This window comes from Pundamilia nyererei, unplaced genomic scaffold (assembly GCF_000239375.1).
Source record: "Pundamilia nyererei isolate P.nyererei 1_Seehausen unplaced genomic scaffold, PunNye1.0 scaffold00399, whole genome shotgun sequence".
Lineage (NCBI taxonomy): Eukaryota > Metazoa > Chordata > Actinopteri > Cichliformes > Cichlidae > Pundamilia > Pundamilia nyererei.
The window spans coordinates 219,624-233,862 of NW_005187800.1; the positions used below are offsets into that span (position 1 = coordinate 219,624).

The following is a 14,239-nucleotide window of genomic DNA, read 5'->3' on the forward strand; positions in this document are numbered from 1 at the left end:
CGTTCTGTTGGTTTTTGTCTTTTGCCCTTCTCCCCCGTCCCTCTTCTCAGCTGTTTCTCTTTCCCTCTTTCTTTCTCCCAGTCAAGTCTGTCCCGTATTCAGTAAGTGAAAATAAAATTTAAAAAAAAAACAAAAAAAAAACAAAGTGAGAGGTGAGTAGCTTGAATAAAGTGATATCAATTTATTAAATCCTGAATCGACTTTTAAATATAACTGTGTTTTGCCAGAAACACCAGATTCTCAGATTAAAGTTCACAAAACCATTTCAACATCAACCAAACAGCAAATGAGAGCAGGTACACGGATTCCACACAAAGACGTAACACAGAACGGACCGACGCATCAGAATCAACTTTGTCTTTCTCGGCTTTCTCACCCGACGGCCCGTAGATGGACACGCTGTCGGAGCTTAGCGATTCTGATGCGTGCGGTCCGCGCTGTGTTTACGTCTTTTTGCGTTGATTCTGAGCTGCAGCTTTTGTCTCTCTCCAACCAAAATTCACCGAGTCAGCAGCAAAAGAAGCAGCAATGTCGTCATGAATTTTGCTGTTTTGCTTCCACAACAATTAAAATCACACTTCATGCACAGCTAGCTCTCTCTCTATCTCTCTCTGTACTTCAAGAACAGTTTCCCGTCTCCAATCTCTGTTTTCTGTATTATTCATTCGCTTACTACCCACCAGTCTACCGTTGTTTACAGCACTGTAGGCTGCTGTCTTTTTCTTTTCTTTTTTTCACTTAAATGACCTCGGACAAGAAAGCCTATTTTTCTGTTGTTCAATACTGAAGAAATTTAAACTTTATATGCAGAACATTGTAGAATATTTTTAAGGTTATCTGCTATAAAAAGCCAGACCAGACTCCTTCATGTTTTTCTGTGTTTTATTCTCAGTTACTTTCACACAAAGGCATCTGCTGTGATGTTCACAATTCTGAAGAAGTCAGTACTGATAAATGATCAGAATTATAATATTTCTGAGTGTCTGAGGCTAAGTTGAATCGAATCGGGACTTTGAAAACTGGAATCGAATGGATTATAGAAATCAGTGATGATATCCAGCCCTAGTGAGCAGCCTAGGCACGACAGACGTGGATGTAGCTGTAATAGGAAAAGAACTATTGCTAACTTTTCTGTTAAGTTAAGGCCTGATCCTTCTGAAATTCATAGCCAGTGCTCTGACACGGTGTCATCAATCTTTGAATGCTGAAAAAGCACAGTGTATCCAGAAAAACACATTATATAATATAAATTATTCTAAAATTTGTGTGCGCAAGCCTGTGTGCCTTTCTGTGTTCCCTCGGTCCTCAGTTAGCATTCCCAGTTTAGTTCTGTTTCTTTGTGAAGCCTGCAATAAAGCAGTGATTTTGAGTTCAGCTTTTTGTCTCCGTGAGTTTTGCGTTTGGGTCCTCATCTGCCTCCACACAGCCAGTTTATGACACGACCTCTGACTCATACTGTATCACCTAAGTGACTACATTATCCAGTTTTATGTTTGTCTCTACTTAGCTGTTATTGACACTGTATACTGTACAACAAGCCTTATCAAATTTATTTTAAAACTTTGCAATATTTCTTTTAAATTTAAGCCAAACTCAAGATGGAACTATAACTCAAAAGTTAAAATCTGTGTTTTTCAAGAAAATATGTTGACCTCAAATCAAAATGAAGAATAAGGTAAAGTTAAAGTATTTTGTGGCGATTATGCATTTAGTCATTTAAAAATGTTGTTGCTAAAACCACCAGTATTCTTCATTATTCTAAAGCCATTTTTCATTAACATGCTACTTTTATGAAAAGCCCAATAGCCTGCCAGGCCTAAATTGACTCCTATTTGGTCTGATTTAGGAGTTTTTGATATAAATTATTGTCAATTAATTAAAAAAATTAAGGGTAATGTTTCAAATCATGTATATATCAGGATAGAGTTTGGTGCTCTCCTACTTTAGTGTATAGCCTTCTGAATTTGACTGTCATGGGCCTGTCTGGAGGCCCATGTGTTTTAGGTTTACCCTGGGCTGGCGATCCTTGCGGGTCACCCTGCCCAATGGTCTAGTTAAGCATATTCTGTTGTCGTGTGTAGTATTTTGTTGTTCTATCTCCTTTTTTCCATCTCCCTGTAATGTGCAAAAAAGTTGATGCTCACGCCCCCGGAAATATTGGGCGCCGGGTGATCCTTTGACCCAGAAGTGTTCTCGTGCTGGAGGCAGCCACACCTGCTGCTCGTCAGCCGCCGCCAGCTGCTGCTGATTACCGGCATCAGGAGCGTCTTATTTAACAGTGTGGCTGAGGTCCAGTTGACACTCGATCCTTCAGTTTACCTCGTCAGTACAGCCATGGACTTGCTTTTGAAAAACCTTGCTTTGAAGACGGATTGCCTAGCTGACTTATTGTGTTTATCTTTACTAGGAAACAGGAGCAGAGTCACAGATTGGATATGAGTTTGGATATATGCCATTCCAATGTTCACGGACGCGAGCACTGTGTGGGGATTTTGAAGATCACCACCTTGGGGTGTATATACAAGTCCAGTTCCAGGACTTGTATATATTTTCCCTATTGTTTTTCACTGTAGATACAGTAAATTCACTGTTTTCTCTCTGAAGAGACCTGTGTTTGGGTCCGCTTCTTAACACCTTTATGTATGTTTTCCGCCCCGGACCAAACACAGTCCTTTAAGCAGTCAAAGTGCATAATCTACATGTGCAAATTAAGCTAAAACAGCAGCACCAGATACTGCAGTGACTTGAGTTAAAGCATTTAAGACCTGTAATAGATTTAAGACCCGATTTAAGACCCGGGCAGCACGGTTAGCCCTGTTGCCTCACAGCAAGAAGGTCCTGAGTTCAATTCCACCATCAGGCCATGGTCTTTCTGTGTGGAGTTTGCATGTTCTTCCCATGTTTGCGTTATCCCCGGGTACTCCGGCTTCCTCCCACAGTCCAAAGACATGCACTTTGTGGGAATAGGTTAATTGAAAAATCTAAATTGCCCATAGGTGCGAATGGTTGTCTGTCCCTGTGTATCCCTGTGACTGGCGACCTGTCCAGGGTGTACCCCACCTCTCGCCCTATGACAGCTGGGATAGACTCCAGACCCTGCAACCCTAAAAACGGATAAGCGGAAGTGAATGGATGGATGGATGGATGGAGATTTAAGAGCCTTTAAAGACACAGAAAGCCCTGATAAACAGTATAATCTTTTTCATCCTCTACTTATGATTTTCTTATTTCACTTTCTGTTTTTCTGCAATCAGCTTAACAGAATTAAAATAACACCATCTACCGAATGATGTTTGTCAATAGCAAATCTTAACTCCTTTTCAAGTATCCATTACATAGTATTGATTTAAGACAGTATAAGCAAGCTTGACTGATGCTTGATTTTGCAGGTCTTGACAATGATTTTCAGTACTGATTGGGTTTATAGATAAAACTATCAGCAACAATATTAAAATTAATTTTGGGTTGATACCCTTTTTATTACCAAAGCATCTCTGACTTATTAAGGAAAGGGTCTATTGTTATCTCCTTTAGTGTCTGATATATTAATCTTGTGGGTTCAGTGGGTCTCGAAATTAGGCTTGTTGTGGTGCATCCCTGAGATCGTCTGGGAAGTGTGGAGGCCAACTAAGTAAGGCACTGACTCTTTTTTGTTCCCTCAGAACATTCCTATGCAGTTTGTGCTGTGTGATGGGGAGTATTGTCCTGCTGCTGGAAGGCACTGCTGCCTACAGCAAAAGGGTTTCCTGAACATGACAGCAAAACTGTCTGAAACGATTACAGACTGTTCAGTTCAATTCGATTCTATTTTATTCACAAAGCTGTAGTGTCATTTCAAAACAACAGCTGTGTGAATTAACTTGATATTGAAAGATAAAGAGATAAATATGAAGGTATCATATTTGTAAACTTAAATAGATTTTTGCTATTCTTTGATTTGGCTTTTGATAGTATAAGAAAAGTATCAGTCTCTATGGGAATGAGATATTGGAGGAGTGGGGAGGAGCAAAACTTCAGAGATGCATGTAAAATGTAAACTCAAACTTTGGACAGTCACATTTTGGGGTGTTTGATAAATTCGTCTAGAATTCTAGAAGTGAGAGCTGCTCCATGTAAAGTGTGATGGGCACAATTTCTCCCAAAAAAGTCCAGTGTTTCCAAGGATATTTCCCAATTATCTATGAAGCCCACTTCATTTTTGGACACCAGCCAGAGAGCAAGCAGTTTAAGGACACCATGTGGCTAAACATGTCCCTGCTGGTACAATTATGGAGGGGACCAAGTCCTACAAAGTCCAACATTTCAAAGCAACAGCCATATAAAGACCCAAGGTCTTCCAGCACGATATTGCAGTTTAACAAATAATCCAAATTAATCACATAACCTGTCAGTGGTTTTAATGTTACAATTAACAGATGTAAATGTTTGCAGTGGGGACAATTGATATGCTGTGTGTTTAACATACAGAACCATCACAAATCTAAGGCACTGTCCTCACCAACAGATGAGATGTCAGTAAAGTGGTCCTCCCCTTCCTCTGCATTGATGAGATCATTCTTACTCTTCCTGGTCCGTTTTAGCACTGCAAATACATCAAGGAAACACAAAAATAAAAAAGGAATATGAACTAAGTCAGAAAGCAGCTCATATACTTTAATATTATATTATTAATAATATATTAATAGTCTTCTGGTTTTGTTTTGGGGGGTTTCCTCACTCTGCCACATGCCACGCAATATTCAGTTTTTCAGCTATTCTGCCTTGACAGAACTCAATAATCCAAAGGAGGAAATCAAAGTTGATTCTGTTTGTCTGGAGACGGCATTTTCAATGGGAAAAATGTTTCATCCAGCACAAGCCATAATAATATTAAATGCAAAAGGGTTTGCACAAAAAATAATTTCTATATAGTCCTTATATATAGTCCTGTAATGGGCCTACTTCCTCCCTATCCAGTATATTGCACTGATCACTAAACAAATGGCAACTTGCCTGTAGGTGTAAATAGGAACCATAAGTGTTGCTCTTCTGTGCTGTGCCATCTGCTTAGCCAATTTTTTTTTTTTTTTTGTTTCTCCATGGTATAATTCACACCAATTCTCTTGGCAGTTGTGTATACCAGTGGAGCTAATCCTTGGGGTGGACCAATTTTGGCATAGAGGGTTGAAAGCCCAAAGAATACTCTATTTTGAAAAAAATGTGTCTGACCTGCTCCAATACTCCTCACAAATAAAAACTTACCAATAGTGTTTACTTTAGGAGCAATGGTCCTTCTGTCCTAGATTGCCTGGATCATTCTTTATGCATGTTCCCGACTTTGACAAATGCCCAGCTGGGATAACCACATTTAGTTATGAATGATGTTTATCAATAGCAAATCTTAACTCTTTTTCTGATGCTTGACTTTTCAGGCATTGACAATGATTTTCAGTACTGATTGGATTTATATATAAAACTATCAGCAACAATATTAAAATTTACAATTTTTGAAAGTCTGAAAAAGATTAGGTTCAAGGACTGGACTGAGTGAAAGAAGCCAATGTCCAAAGAAAAAAAGTATAAAAGAGCTTTAGCAAGGAGAACTATTCCTCTAGACCACAAGAGCGTCTTTTGAAGCAGTATATAAAGAACTGAGGTGTGGCTCAAGACTTTTTCACAGTACTATAACTGAACTAATGAATATGGAGAAAATAGAGAACTACAGAGCCATTAGTTCATTTACAGTACTTTTACTGTTAAGTTAGCCAGGTGAAATTGGGAAGCTGATGGTGGATCCATGTTTCTCTCTGTCTGTCCCTTGCATGTGAAATAAAACTTAGTTCCAAGAGCAGACATATTTGGTTGGTGTTGAGGGTGTTCCTGTTGTGAAGCGCACCCTTCACAATCCTGTAATGTCTTAGAGACTATGTGCACTGCTTCAGCAACTGGAAGGCAAAGTGAAAAGAGACATAACATCCTAAGAGGCAATTGTTTCATCTGCCTCCATAATGGTGTCTCCCACATTCTCCATTCCTGTGTTCAGGAATGTGGTGTTTTGGAGCCCTCTGGGTTGAGGACCAAATCCAGAACCTTGGAGAATTTTGGGGTGACAGAACTGACAGTATACCTTTAACAGTTCTTAAACAGTTATGCCTTTTTAAGTATCTTAGGAAAACCATACAGACTAGGTGTAGTTTCCCCTGTGTTATAGGGTCTGGTGAATAGCATTGTCTTTTTCTGCTTCAGACTGTCTATATGACAATAAACATTATCTAGATCTTAGGAGAACAAAACAACCTCTGGGTAAGTGGATGGCTTAACACAGAAGATGTACGTCACCAGACCAGGAATCTACCATGTATCTGCACCTTCAGGCAGGCTGCCATATTTCCAATTGCAAGGGTGTCCATACCCAGGACAGAGAGGAACACTGGTTTGACCATGAGTGATTTACCGTATTATTCGGACCATAAGGCACACCAGATTATAAGGCACGGGTCTGTTTTCATTCATAAAGTGCACTGGATTATAAGGCGCATTAAGCGAAACAAAACAGTCAGATAGGTCAAACTTTACTGAACTCATTCTTCTTTCTTCCTCCTCTTCCGTACCATTGATTCATTAATATTGACTTCTCTGGCAGCTGCTCCATTCCCGTGTTGTTGCAGTATATTAATGACTAACCACGTATTGTGGATGGATTACCTCAGTTGTTCTCCTGATTCCTGACTTAAGTTTGGGCCGTTTATAGCATCCTGCCATGCCATTGCATTTGTTCCTAACCATCGGGAACCCTCAACTTTTATTGAGTGGAAAAAAGTTTGAATTCCTCCAGCTTCACTGTGTTTATATTATACTAACATAAACACAGTGAATGCTAAGCTGTGTTGTCTGTGAAGGTTCTCAGTCATCCAGGTCATTGTAGTCTAAGGAGCTTAGAAAGAAAAGTGTCTGGACTTCTTTACGTTGCTTGAAGACGTTTCACCTCTCATCCGAGAAGAACTGAAGAAGCCTCTCGGATGAGAGGTGAAATGTCTTCATTGAGAAAATTAAAGGATTTTAAGTGTGCCTTATAGTGTGGAAGATATGGTAAGTGGAAAGGAAAACAACCATAACTAAACCAAGGAGGCAGCCTTACCATACATATAAAACTTAAGAGGAAAAAAAACAGAGGCCTCCAGTTTGGTTTATGCAATATTTATCATAAAAGACATAAGAATTTAGGTTGTACATTTTCCATTCTGCTGACATAACACCCAAATTTGCTCTACTGCTGTTGGCGTTCTGTAAAATAACACAGTTCAAGTTTGCTATTGAGAATTTCTTAAAAAGGAAGAGCAAAAAACAGGACGGTATTCAAATGACAGAAAAGTGAGTCACAGCTCAGGGCACTCATATTACAATGCTAACTTCAGTGAGCCTCCTTCTCTCTCCTGCATTTTGATCTCATTGGCCTTCCACCTTTATAACCATAATAAAGGTTAATTGTAATCCTGGGTGAGTTGCAGATGAGAGCTAGTCTGGTCTATGAGCACACATGTAAACATACACAGGCACATGTATGCACAGCCACATAGCCACACACAAAGCTATAATAAACATAAATAGTTTTTTTTTAAAACCTAAAAAATATGGGACCTGTAAGTCTTATAATGTGCATCCAAAGATTTTTAGATTTCAGCTCACTTTTTATATTTAACTTCTTAATGATGGTTGCATGTTGTTCTAAATGTAAATGTTTTCAATGTTGAAAACTGATTCTGAAGATACCAATCCTCACCAGAGTTGTTGTGTTTTCGTTTGTACCATGCTCCATCCAAAGATTTCTCTTCTGCGTTCTTGTCTTCCTCAGCCAGCATCACTTCTTCTGCAACACAAATTATGATAAACAATTATGTCATAATAGTGCTAACATCAAGTAAAGCAAAACTGTTATTGAAATCCAACGGTAAAAATCAGTATATAACTATATATATAAATATATATATAAATAATATATATATAAATAACTAAATTTACACCTGCAGTGTAAAGATATGATTGTGTTTCTGACCCGCTTTGCAGATCCACTCCAGGTACCCAGTTAACTCTCTCTCTATTTGCTGTTGTCGGCGAAGCTTCAAGAATTCTTGCCTCTTCTCCACACGCTCTCTCTCCTTCGCAAATTCCCTGAAAAAAACACAAATACACACACATGCACACACACACACACAAAGAAAAGTTATTAAAACTGACAAGTCAACATAGACCCTGGAGCATTCAGCTGTTGATGGGTACACAGACGGCGGTCTTCCAGCAGGTAAGGCAAAGTCCCTGTCTAACCCTCACACTAAACTGAAAAATGGTCTTATACTGAGACAACCAAATACTATCTGTCACAACGGTAAAACACACTGTTCTTTCTTTTACTAATTGAAATGAGATTATCTCAAGTCACAGTCTGATGATGTTTGACTTGGCCAGTTTTAGAAAATATTTGCAATTTAAAACCAGTGACTTCATCTTCTCCTCATGGGCCAAGACAGAAAAAAGATAAGCTAAAAATAACATGCACATTGGACATACTCGTGCTTTCAGATAGAATGGGTTCCATTAAATACCCTGCACTGTGAACAATATATTTGTTTGTATTTGTGATAGTATAGCTGATGATAGTAGCATACCACAATGATGGGGTTTTAAAAAACCCACTTTAAATTTTACACGGAACTTAAGTTTCCAGCCAGTCCTTAAATACTGAAATACTGCTGGTGACTGATGATAGCAAGAAATTATTGCCAAATTCTTTGACCACAAGCAGCTGGAAAACCTCTTACACAGTAAATGTTAGTTTTCTGTTGTCCTGTTTCAAGATAAAAGATTTATTTGCAACAATGGCAGTGGATTATTTGAGTTTGTTGAACTAAGGTCTTATTGGATTCTAGGGAGACTGGAGGTCAAGTAAATACCTTTGTGGTGTTCCTGAAGCACCTGAGTAGTTTTTGAGGTATGGCATTTTGTTCTTTCTTGCAGACTCCTGCTGTGAGGAGTACCAGTGGGGAGTGGGTACATTTGGTTTGCAGCAATGTTTTTAGTGGGTGCTAAAGGTCAAACTAATGACAAGAAACGGGGTACAGGGCTCTAGGCCACTGTGCTACCTGTCAAGTAGGGTGGCTGTCAATTCATTATTTGTACAGTCAGCATACTCACATTAAAAGAAAAGAGAAGCATATGAAGGAGAAAGAAGGAAAAGGAGAGAATTCTTAATGTCATGGAAAAAAGCAAAAAGACACTGATGATAGCATGACTCGAAACTGTTTCACTCACATCTGGAACTAAAAACTGCTGTCTGTGAACTGTAAAATGCATTTATGACAGTGTGTAAATCTAAGTAGCTCTAGAGCAAGTGGATTTTATTTATCTTAACAAAATAACTGATAAGAAAACATCAATAAAGATTATCATCACTGGTAGACCTACACCTTCTCATCGAGACACACAGGAAGCAGCAAAGAGGTAACGTAGGGACATTTTCAATCAAAAGTGTTCAGGCAGGCATCCAATCTTTATGTAGTGTGCATGTCCTCTCTAGCCCATAGCATCCCCAACCACAAGGTGCACTAGAGAGGTTGCATAAAACTGCCTTGACTCTGAGAGAGACTGGGATGAAGGTCTGCCTTTCCTGGTGTGTGCTGATTGCAAGGCGAAGCAGGAATATCACGATTTTAGTGTGTAGTATTTAGTGTTTGCACATAATGTGCGAAGGCCCCTCAAAGTGTTGAAAGAGCAATTATTGGCTGTCAACGCACCTCCTCAGACTAACGTGCTTAATTTCGTCAGAGTTCAGAGAACTGTTGCACCATGTCTGTTTTTTTAATTCACTCTACAGTTTAGTGTTTTCTTTTCTTTCCTGGAAGAGTGGAGTTGTAGTAGGTAGGTAGTTGTAATTAGCTGTTTGTAAAATTGTAAAATAAATGTATTTAACACACAGTTGTTCTTTGGAGACTCAGCTTATGTATGTGTAACCCAGTGTTAAAAACGGGATTAAAAGCATAAATATTGATATACTTTTGATTAAAATACTCATTTCACAATGGGAATAAATATTGATAAAAAGCAATTAAATATAATAAATACTGATACAAAGCATGTAAACAAAACATAAGTTTAATTAATATGTGGATAAATGGTGTGGAGGCAGGACTTTTAGAGCGTTCTTGTCAGACACCCTTGGCTCCTACGAATCTAGAATCTGTCTGATCTGGCCCATATTTCCCTTCTGTTCTGGTATTGTTGTTAAAGGTAACTATACTGCCTATACTACATACAAAGAAGGCAAGAAGTAGTGCTAACAGGCCTTACATGCCCACTACCAGTATTTCACCACCAGTGCTACATATGGCTTGTGCTGTTGCCCTCATGTCCCCTCCCCTTAAGCCCTTGCAGATATGGGTCCAAAAAGCTTAAATGTGAAGAAAAGTGCTCCCATCCACCACTGCTTTGTTTTCCACAGTGGCAGAACAACTAAATTAAATCCAAGCTGAAACTAAATCTGCCTGCATAAAAACAAACTGCTAGCTGACTTTGTCACTATCTTTAAATTTGTCCTGTAAGCTTTGCGCCAGACTGACAGCAGCCAAACGCCTTTCTTTCCCTTATATACTTGCCACATGCAGTGGTGCATCTAAAAGGTCACTCACGGTGTATTCCACTAAATGTATTTTTAAAAGTAAAAGTTAAACATCTTGTTTTTCAGATATATAATTAATGTTAATTATGTAAGTCTACTAGTAAATGATGATATAGATTTAAACTGCCTAGTTATACACTGACCAAGATGTGTGATGTAAGTCTGTAAAGGTTCTCATTCATCCAGGTCATTGTAGTCTAAGGAGCTTGGAAAGAAAAGCATCTGGACTTCTTTAGGTTGCTTGAACTTAAAGAAGTCCAGACGCTTTTCTTTCTAAGCTCCTTAGACAATGTGTGATGTAAGAAACTTTTAATCACCTATTTACCACATTAATATGAAAATTTTAATCATAGGCAGTGGAACTCGTGTTATGTCCTTTTGAATATAACAGGCAAATTGAATAAGTGCAGGTTTAACCAACAATTTCAAATTGGTAAAGTAGTCTAACTATAGTTAGACTTCAATTCAATTCAATTTTATTTATACAGCGCCAAATCACAACAAGAGTCACCTCAATGCACTTTATATTGTAAGGTAGACCATACAATAATACACACAGAAAAAATCCCATATGCTCATATGATCCCCTATGAGCAATCACTTTGGTGACAGTGGGGAGGAGAAATTCCCTTTTAACAGGAAGAAAACTCCAGCAAAACCATACTCGGGGAGGTGCAGGGCCATCTGCCATGACTGGTTGGAGAGAGAGAAGGAATACGGATACAAAACATGCTGTGGAAGACAGCCAGAGATTAATAACCAAGTGTGATTCAATGCAGATAGGTCTATTAAGTGAGAAAGGTGACTGAAGAAGAAATACTTAATGCATCATTGCAGTCTTGTCGAGTACTGACAGGGACTAGAAAGAGAGTGTATTTCTCCTATATTGGCTTCCCTTCATTGGTTCCCTGTTAAATCCAGAATTTAATTCAAAATCATGCTCCTCACATACAAGAGAAAACCGCAGAGTCCAAAATTGCTTTGGCAAATATTAATTCAATATTAATTTTAGTGACCTCCAATTGTAAACGGGTGTCATAACTGCCAATGTGATTAATTTTATTGAATTTACATTTAGCCTTAGCCAGCAGTTTCCCTCAATGTCGCCTGCTCTGGCCCCTGGAAGACAACTGACTATGGTTACTGGTGTCTCTTGCTTCTCATGTCTCAGAACAGAATCACTAATTACCAGAGTTTGATCCTCGGGGGGGAAAGCAGTTAGACACATGAACAGCTTTGTCGTGGACCAGGGGCTTCTGTTTAAGACTATACTTCGTCCTTACCATCACCCAACCACCCTTTTCTCTGGCTGCATGGCACAGTCTGCCAGGGGACAGTTGGTGGGCCTATGTTACCTTCTGCTGTAACTATAAATTAGGCAGTGAATACACAGAGAGTGTGCTTGGAAGCATGTGGAGATTACACTACAAAATAAAACGTTATTAATAAGTTTTGTATTAAATTGCTACGCAGATTAAGCTACACAAAAACACCACTGTGTGTTTATACAATTCTCTGCATTTAATTATTAGTTATTATTAATCTCTGGCTGAGTTCCACAGCATGTCTTTGTCATGTCTTCATAGACTCATCCCCAACTTGTTGCAGCAGATGGCTGCCCCTTCCTGAGCCTGGTTCTGCTGGAGGTTTCTTCCTGCTAAAGAGACTTTTTCCTCATAGTGCTCTACTAATGATTGTTGGGGTTTTCTCTTTATTATTGTAGACACTTTCATTATAAAGCGCACTGAGGTGAGGCAACTGTTGTTGTGTGCTATATAAATAACATTTAATTGAAGAATTTTATTCAATTAAGTTCTCTTGCTACATTAATTTAAATTAATTAATTTTTATTTTAATTAAAATAATAGTAACTTTTAAACTGTTCTCATTTATATTGTTATATACTTAACATCGTTTTTTAAGTCACCAAATGCCACTGGTATGCAAATATAAGGTACATATTCAAGGATAAGTCTTTAACAGCAAGTGTAAAAAAAACTTTACCAACATTCTTGACATTTTTAAGTTTAGTCAAAGAATGCTGCAATTGTTCATTTAGTTTTTTGTCTTTGAATATTGTATATTAATCAACAATCACAACTTAAAATTTATTGCTATATTTTGATGGAATAGTATAAATATTTCAAAACAAATTATTTTCTACATACTAGTTTTTCTTCACTGTTTTTGAGCAATCCTCTGACTTTCAGGTAGGACAGAATGAGACTCATAAGTGCCTACCAATGATGCCAAATGACAATATAACAATTAAGTGCATCAGCATGAGGAAAAATGTCATGATTTATGATGTAGTTTTAATCAAATCATGTAAACATAAAATAATTCAAATTCTTGGATGACAAAAATGGGAATGTCTGTCCTGCAGATGGCCAAAACTGCTTTTAAATTAAAACACATTTATATGTTACATGTTGCAAAAAAACATATTATTGTGAATCATGTATTACCAGGTATGCTTTTAATAGGCATTATAAGGCACTTGTTATTACAGGATTTACACATATAAACATGTTTGATTCAACCAAATTAAGCAACCAATGCCAGATATATGTCATCTATCTTTGTTACATTCACTAGGCTAACTGCTGGCATGCTGGCTATTATTATATGTAACAACATATTTAGCAATTACATTACTGATGACCAGAGATGGGCAGTAACGCGTTACTGTAATCCGATTACTTTTTTCAAGTAACAAGTAAAGTAGGGGATTACTATTGCAAAAACGGTAATTAGATTACCATTACTTTCCTATAGGAATGCTGCGTTACTGCGTTACTAAAACCGTGGGCCTTTCTCAATATGCGTACTTATGCGTACTTGCGTTCTCGTGTACTCGTGATACGGCATCAGTCGGAGACCAAGTACTGTTGAAATTCAAAGTACGCATCAAGTTGAGAACGCGAAAAAGTCCCGGATGTGTTCTCGCTCCGCCCGTTTTATCGAGCATGCATCGGTGTTGACTTGTGGGGACTTGGTACAGCTTAATATCCCAGAATGCATTTTGTCCAAAACTCAAACGCGGCAATGGCGGACGAGCGGGGCTAAAAACTTTTAAATATTACTCCTTCTGGGTCACAAAATTATTAGTTATTTTCAAGCGAGAATGTAGCTGTGTAAACTTCAAATATCTGCTCGATTTATCGAGATATCATATATTTCGAAACGCGCTCCGACGTTTTCGCAGACGTCTGTGACCCGCCAGCTCCACAGCAGACAGCGAGGTGGAGGATTATTACAGCTGGACTCCCGGCACATCGTTTTCAACCCCCCCCCGCGGTCTTTCGCTACTCAGGTTAAACAAACCCCAAACCCCAGTAGCTGTCTATTGTATTGAGTGTCCACTAAAACAAAAATAAAAGCGTTCTAACATCTCACCTGCTTGTTTTTATTAAGGTATGTACATGTATGTACATGTACACTATTTTTATCAATAGAGATTTCACTACTGAGGTTAAACATGATATATAAGTCACTTAGATCACTTCTAATTGTTAATGTTTGGTTTATTTCAGTGTTTTATTTGTTCCTGAGTAAACCGGTTTGGCTGTGATTAAAGTTAAGCTTCAT

The 14,239-nt window shown here is 38.3% G+C and overlaps 1 protein-coding gene across 1 annotated transcript in view; it reads right to left on the reverse strand.

Moving 5' to 3' along the window:
* The window catches only part of cacna1ba (calcium channel, voltage-dependent, N type, alpha 1B subunit, a), a 305,842-nt gene that overhangs the window by 208,160 nt on the left and 83,443 nt on the right, over nt 1-14,239 (reverse strand). The window contains exons 9-11 of the mRNA XM_013915926.1: nt 8,033-8,148; nt 7,760-7,846; nt 4,499-4,582 (exon numbers count right to left, since the gene is read on the reverse strand). Of these exons, the coding sequence (XP_013771380.1) occupies nt 4,499-4,582; nt 7,760-7,846; nt 8,033-8,148 (287 nt within the window). The remainder of the gene's footprint in view (nt 1-4,498; nt 4,583-7,759; nt 7,847-8,032; nt 8,149-14,239) is intronic.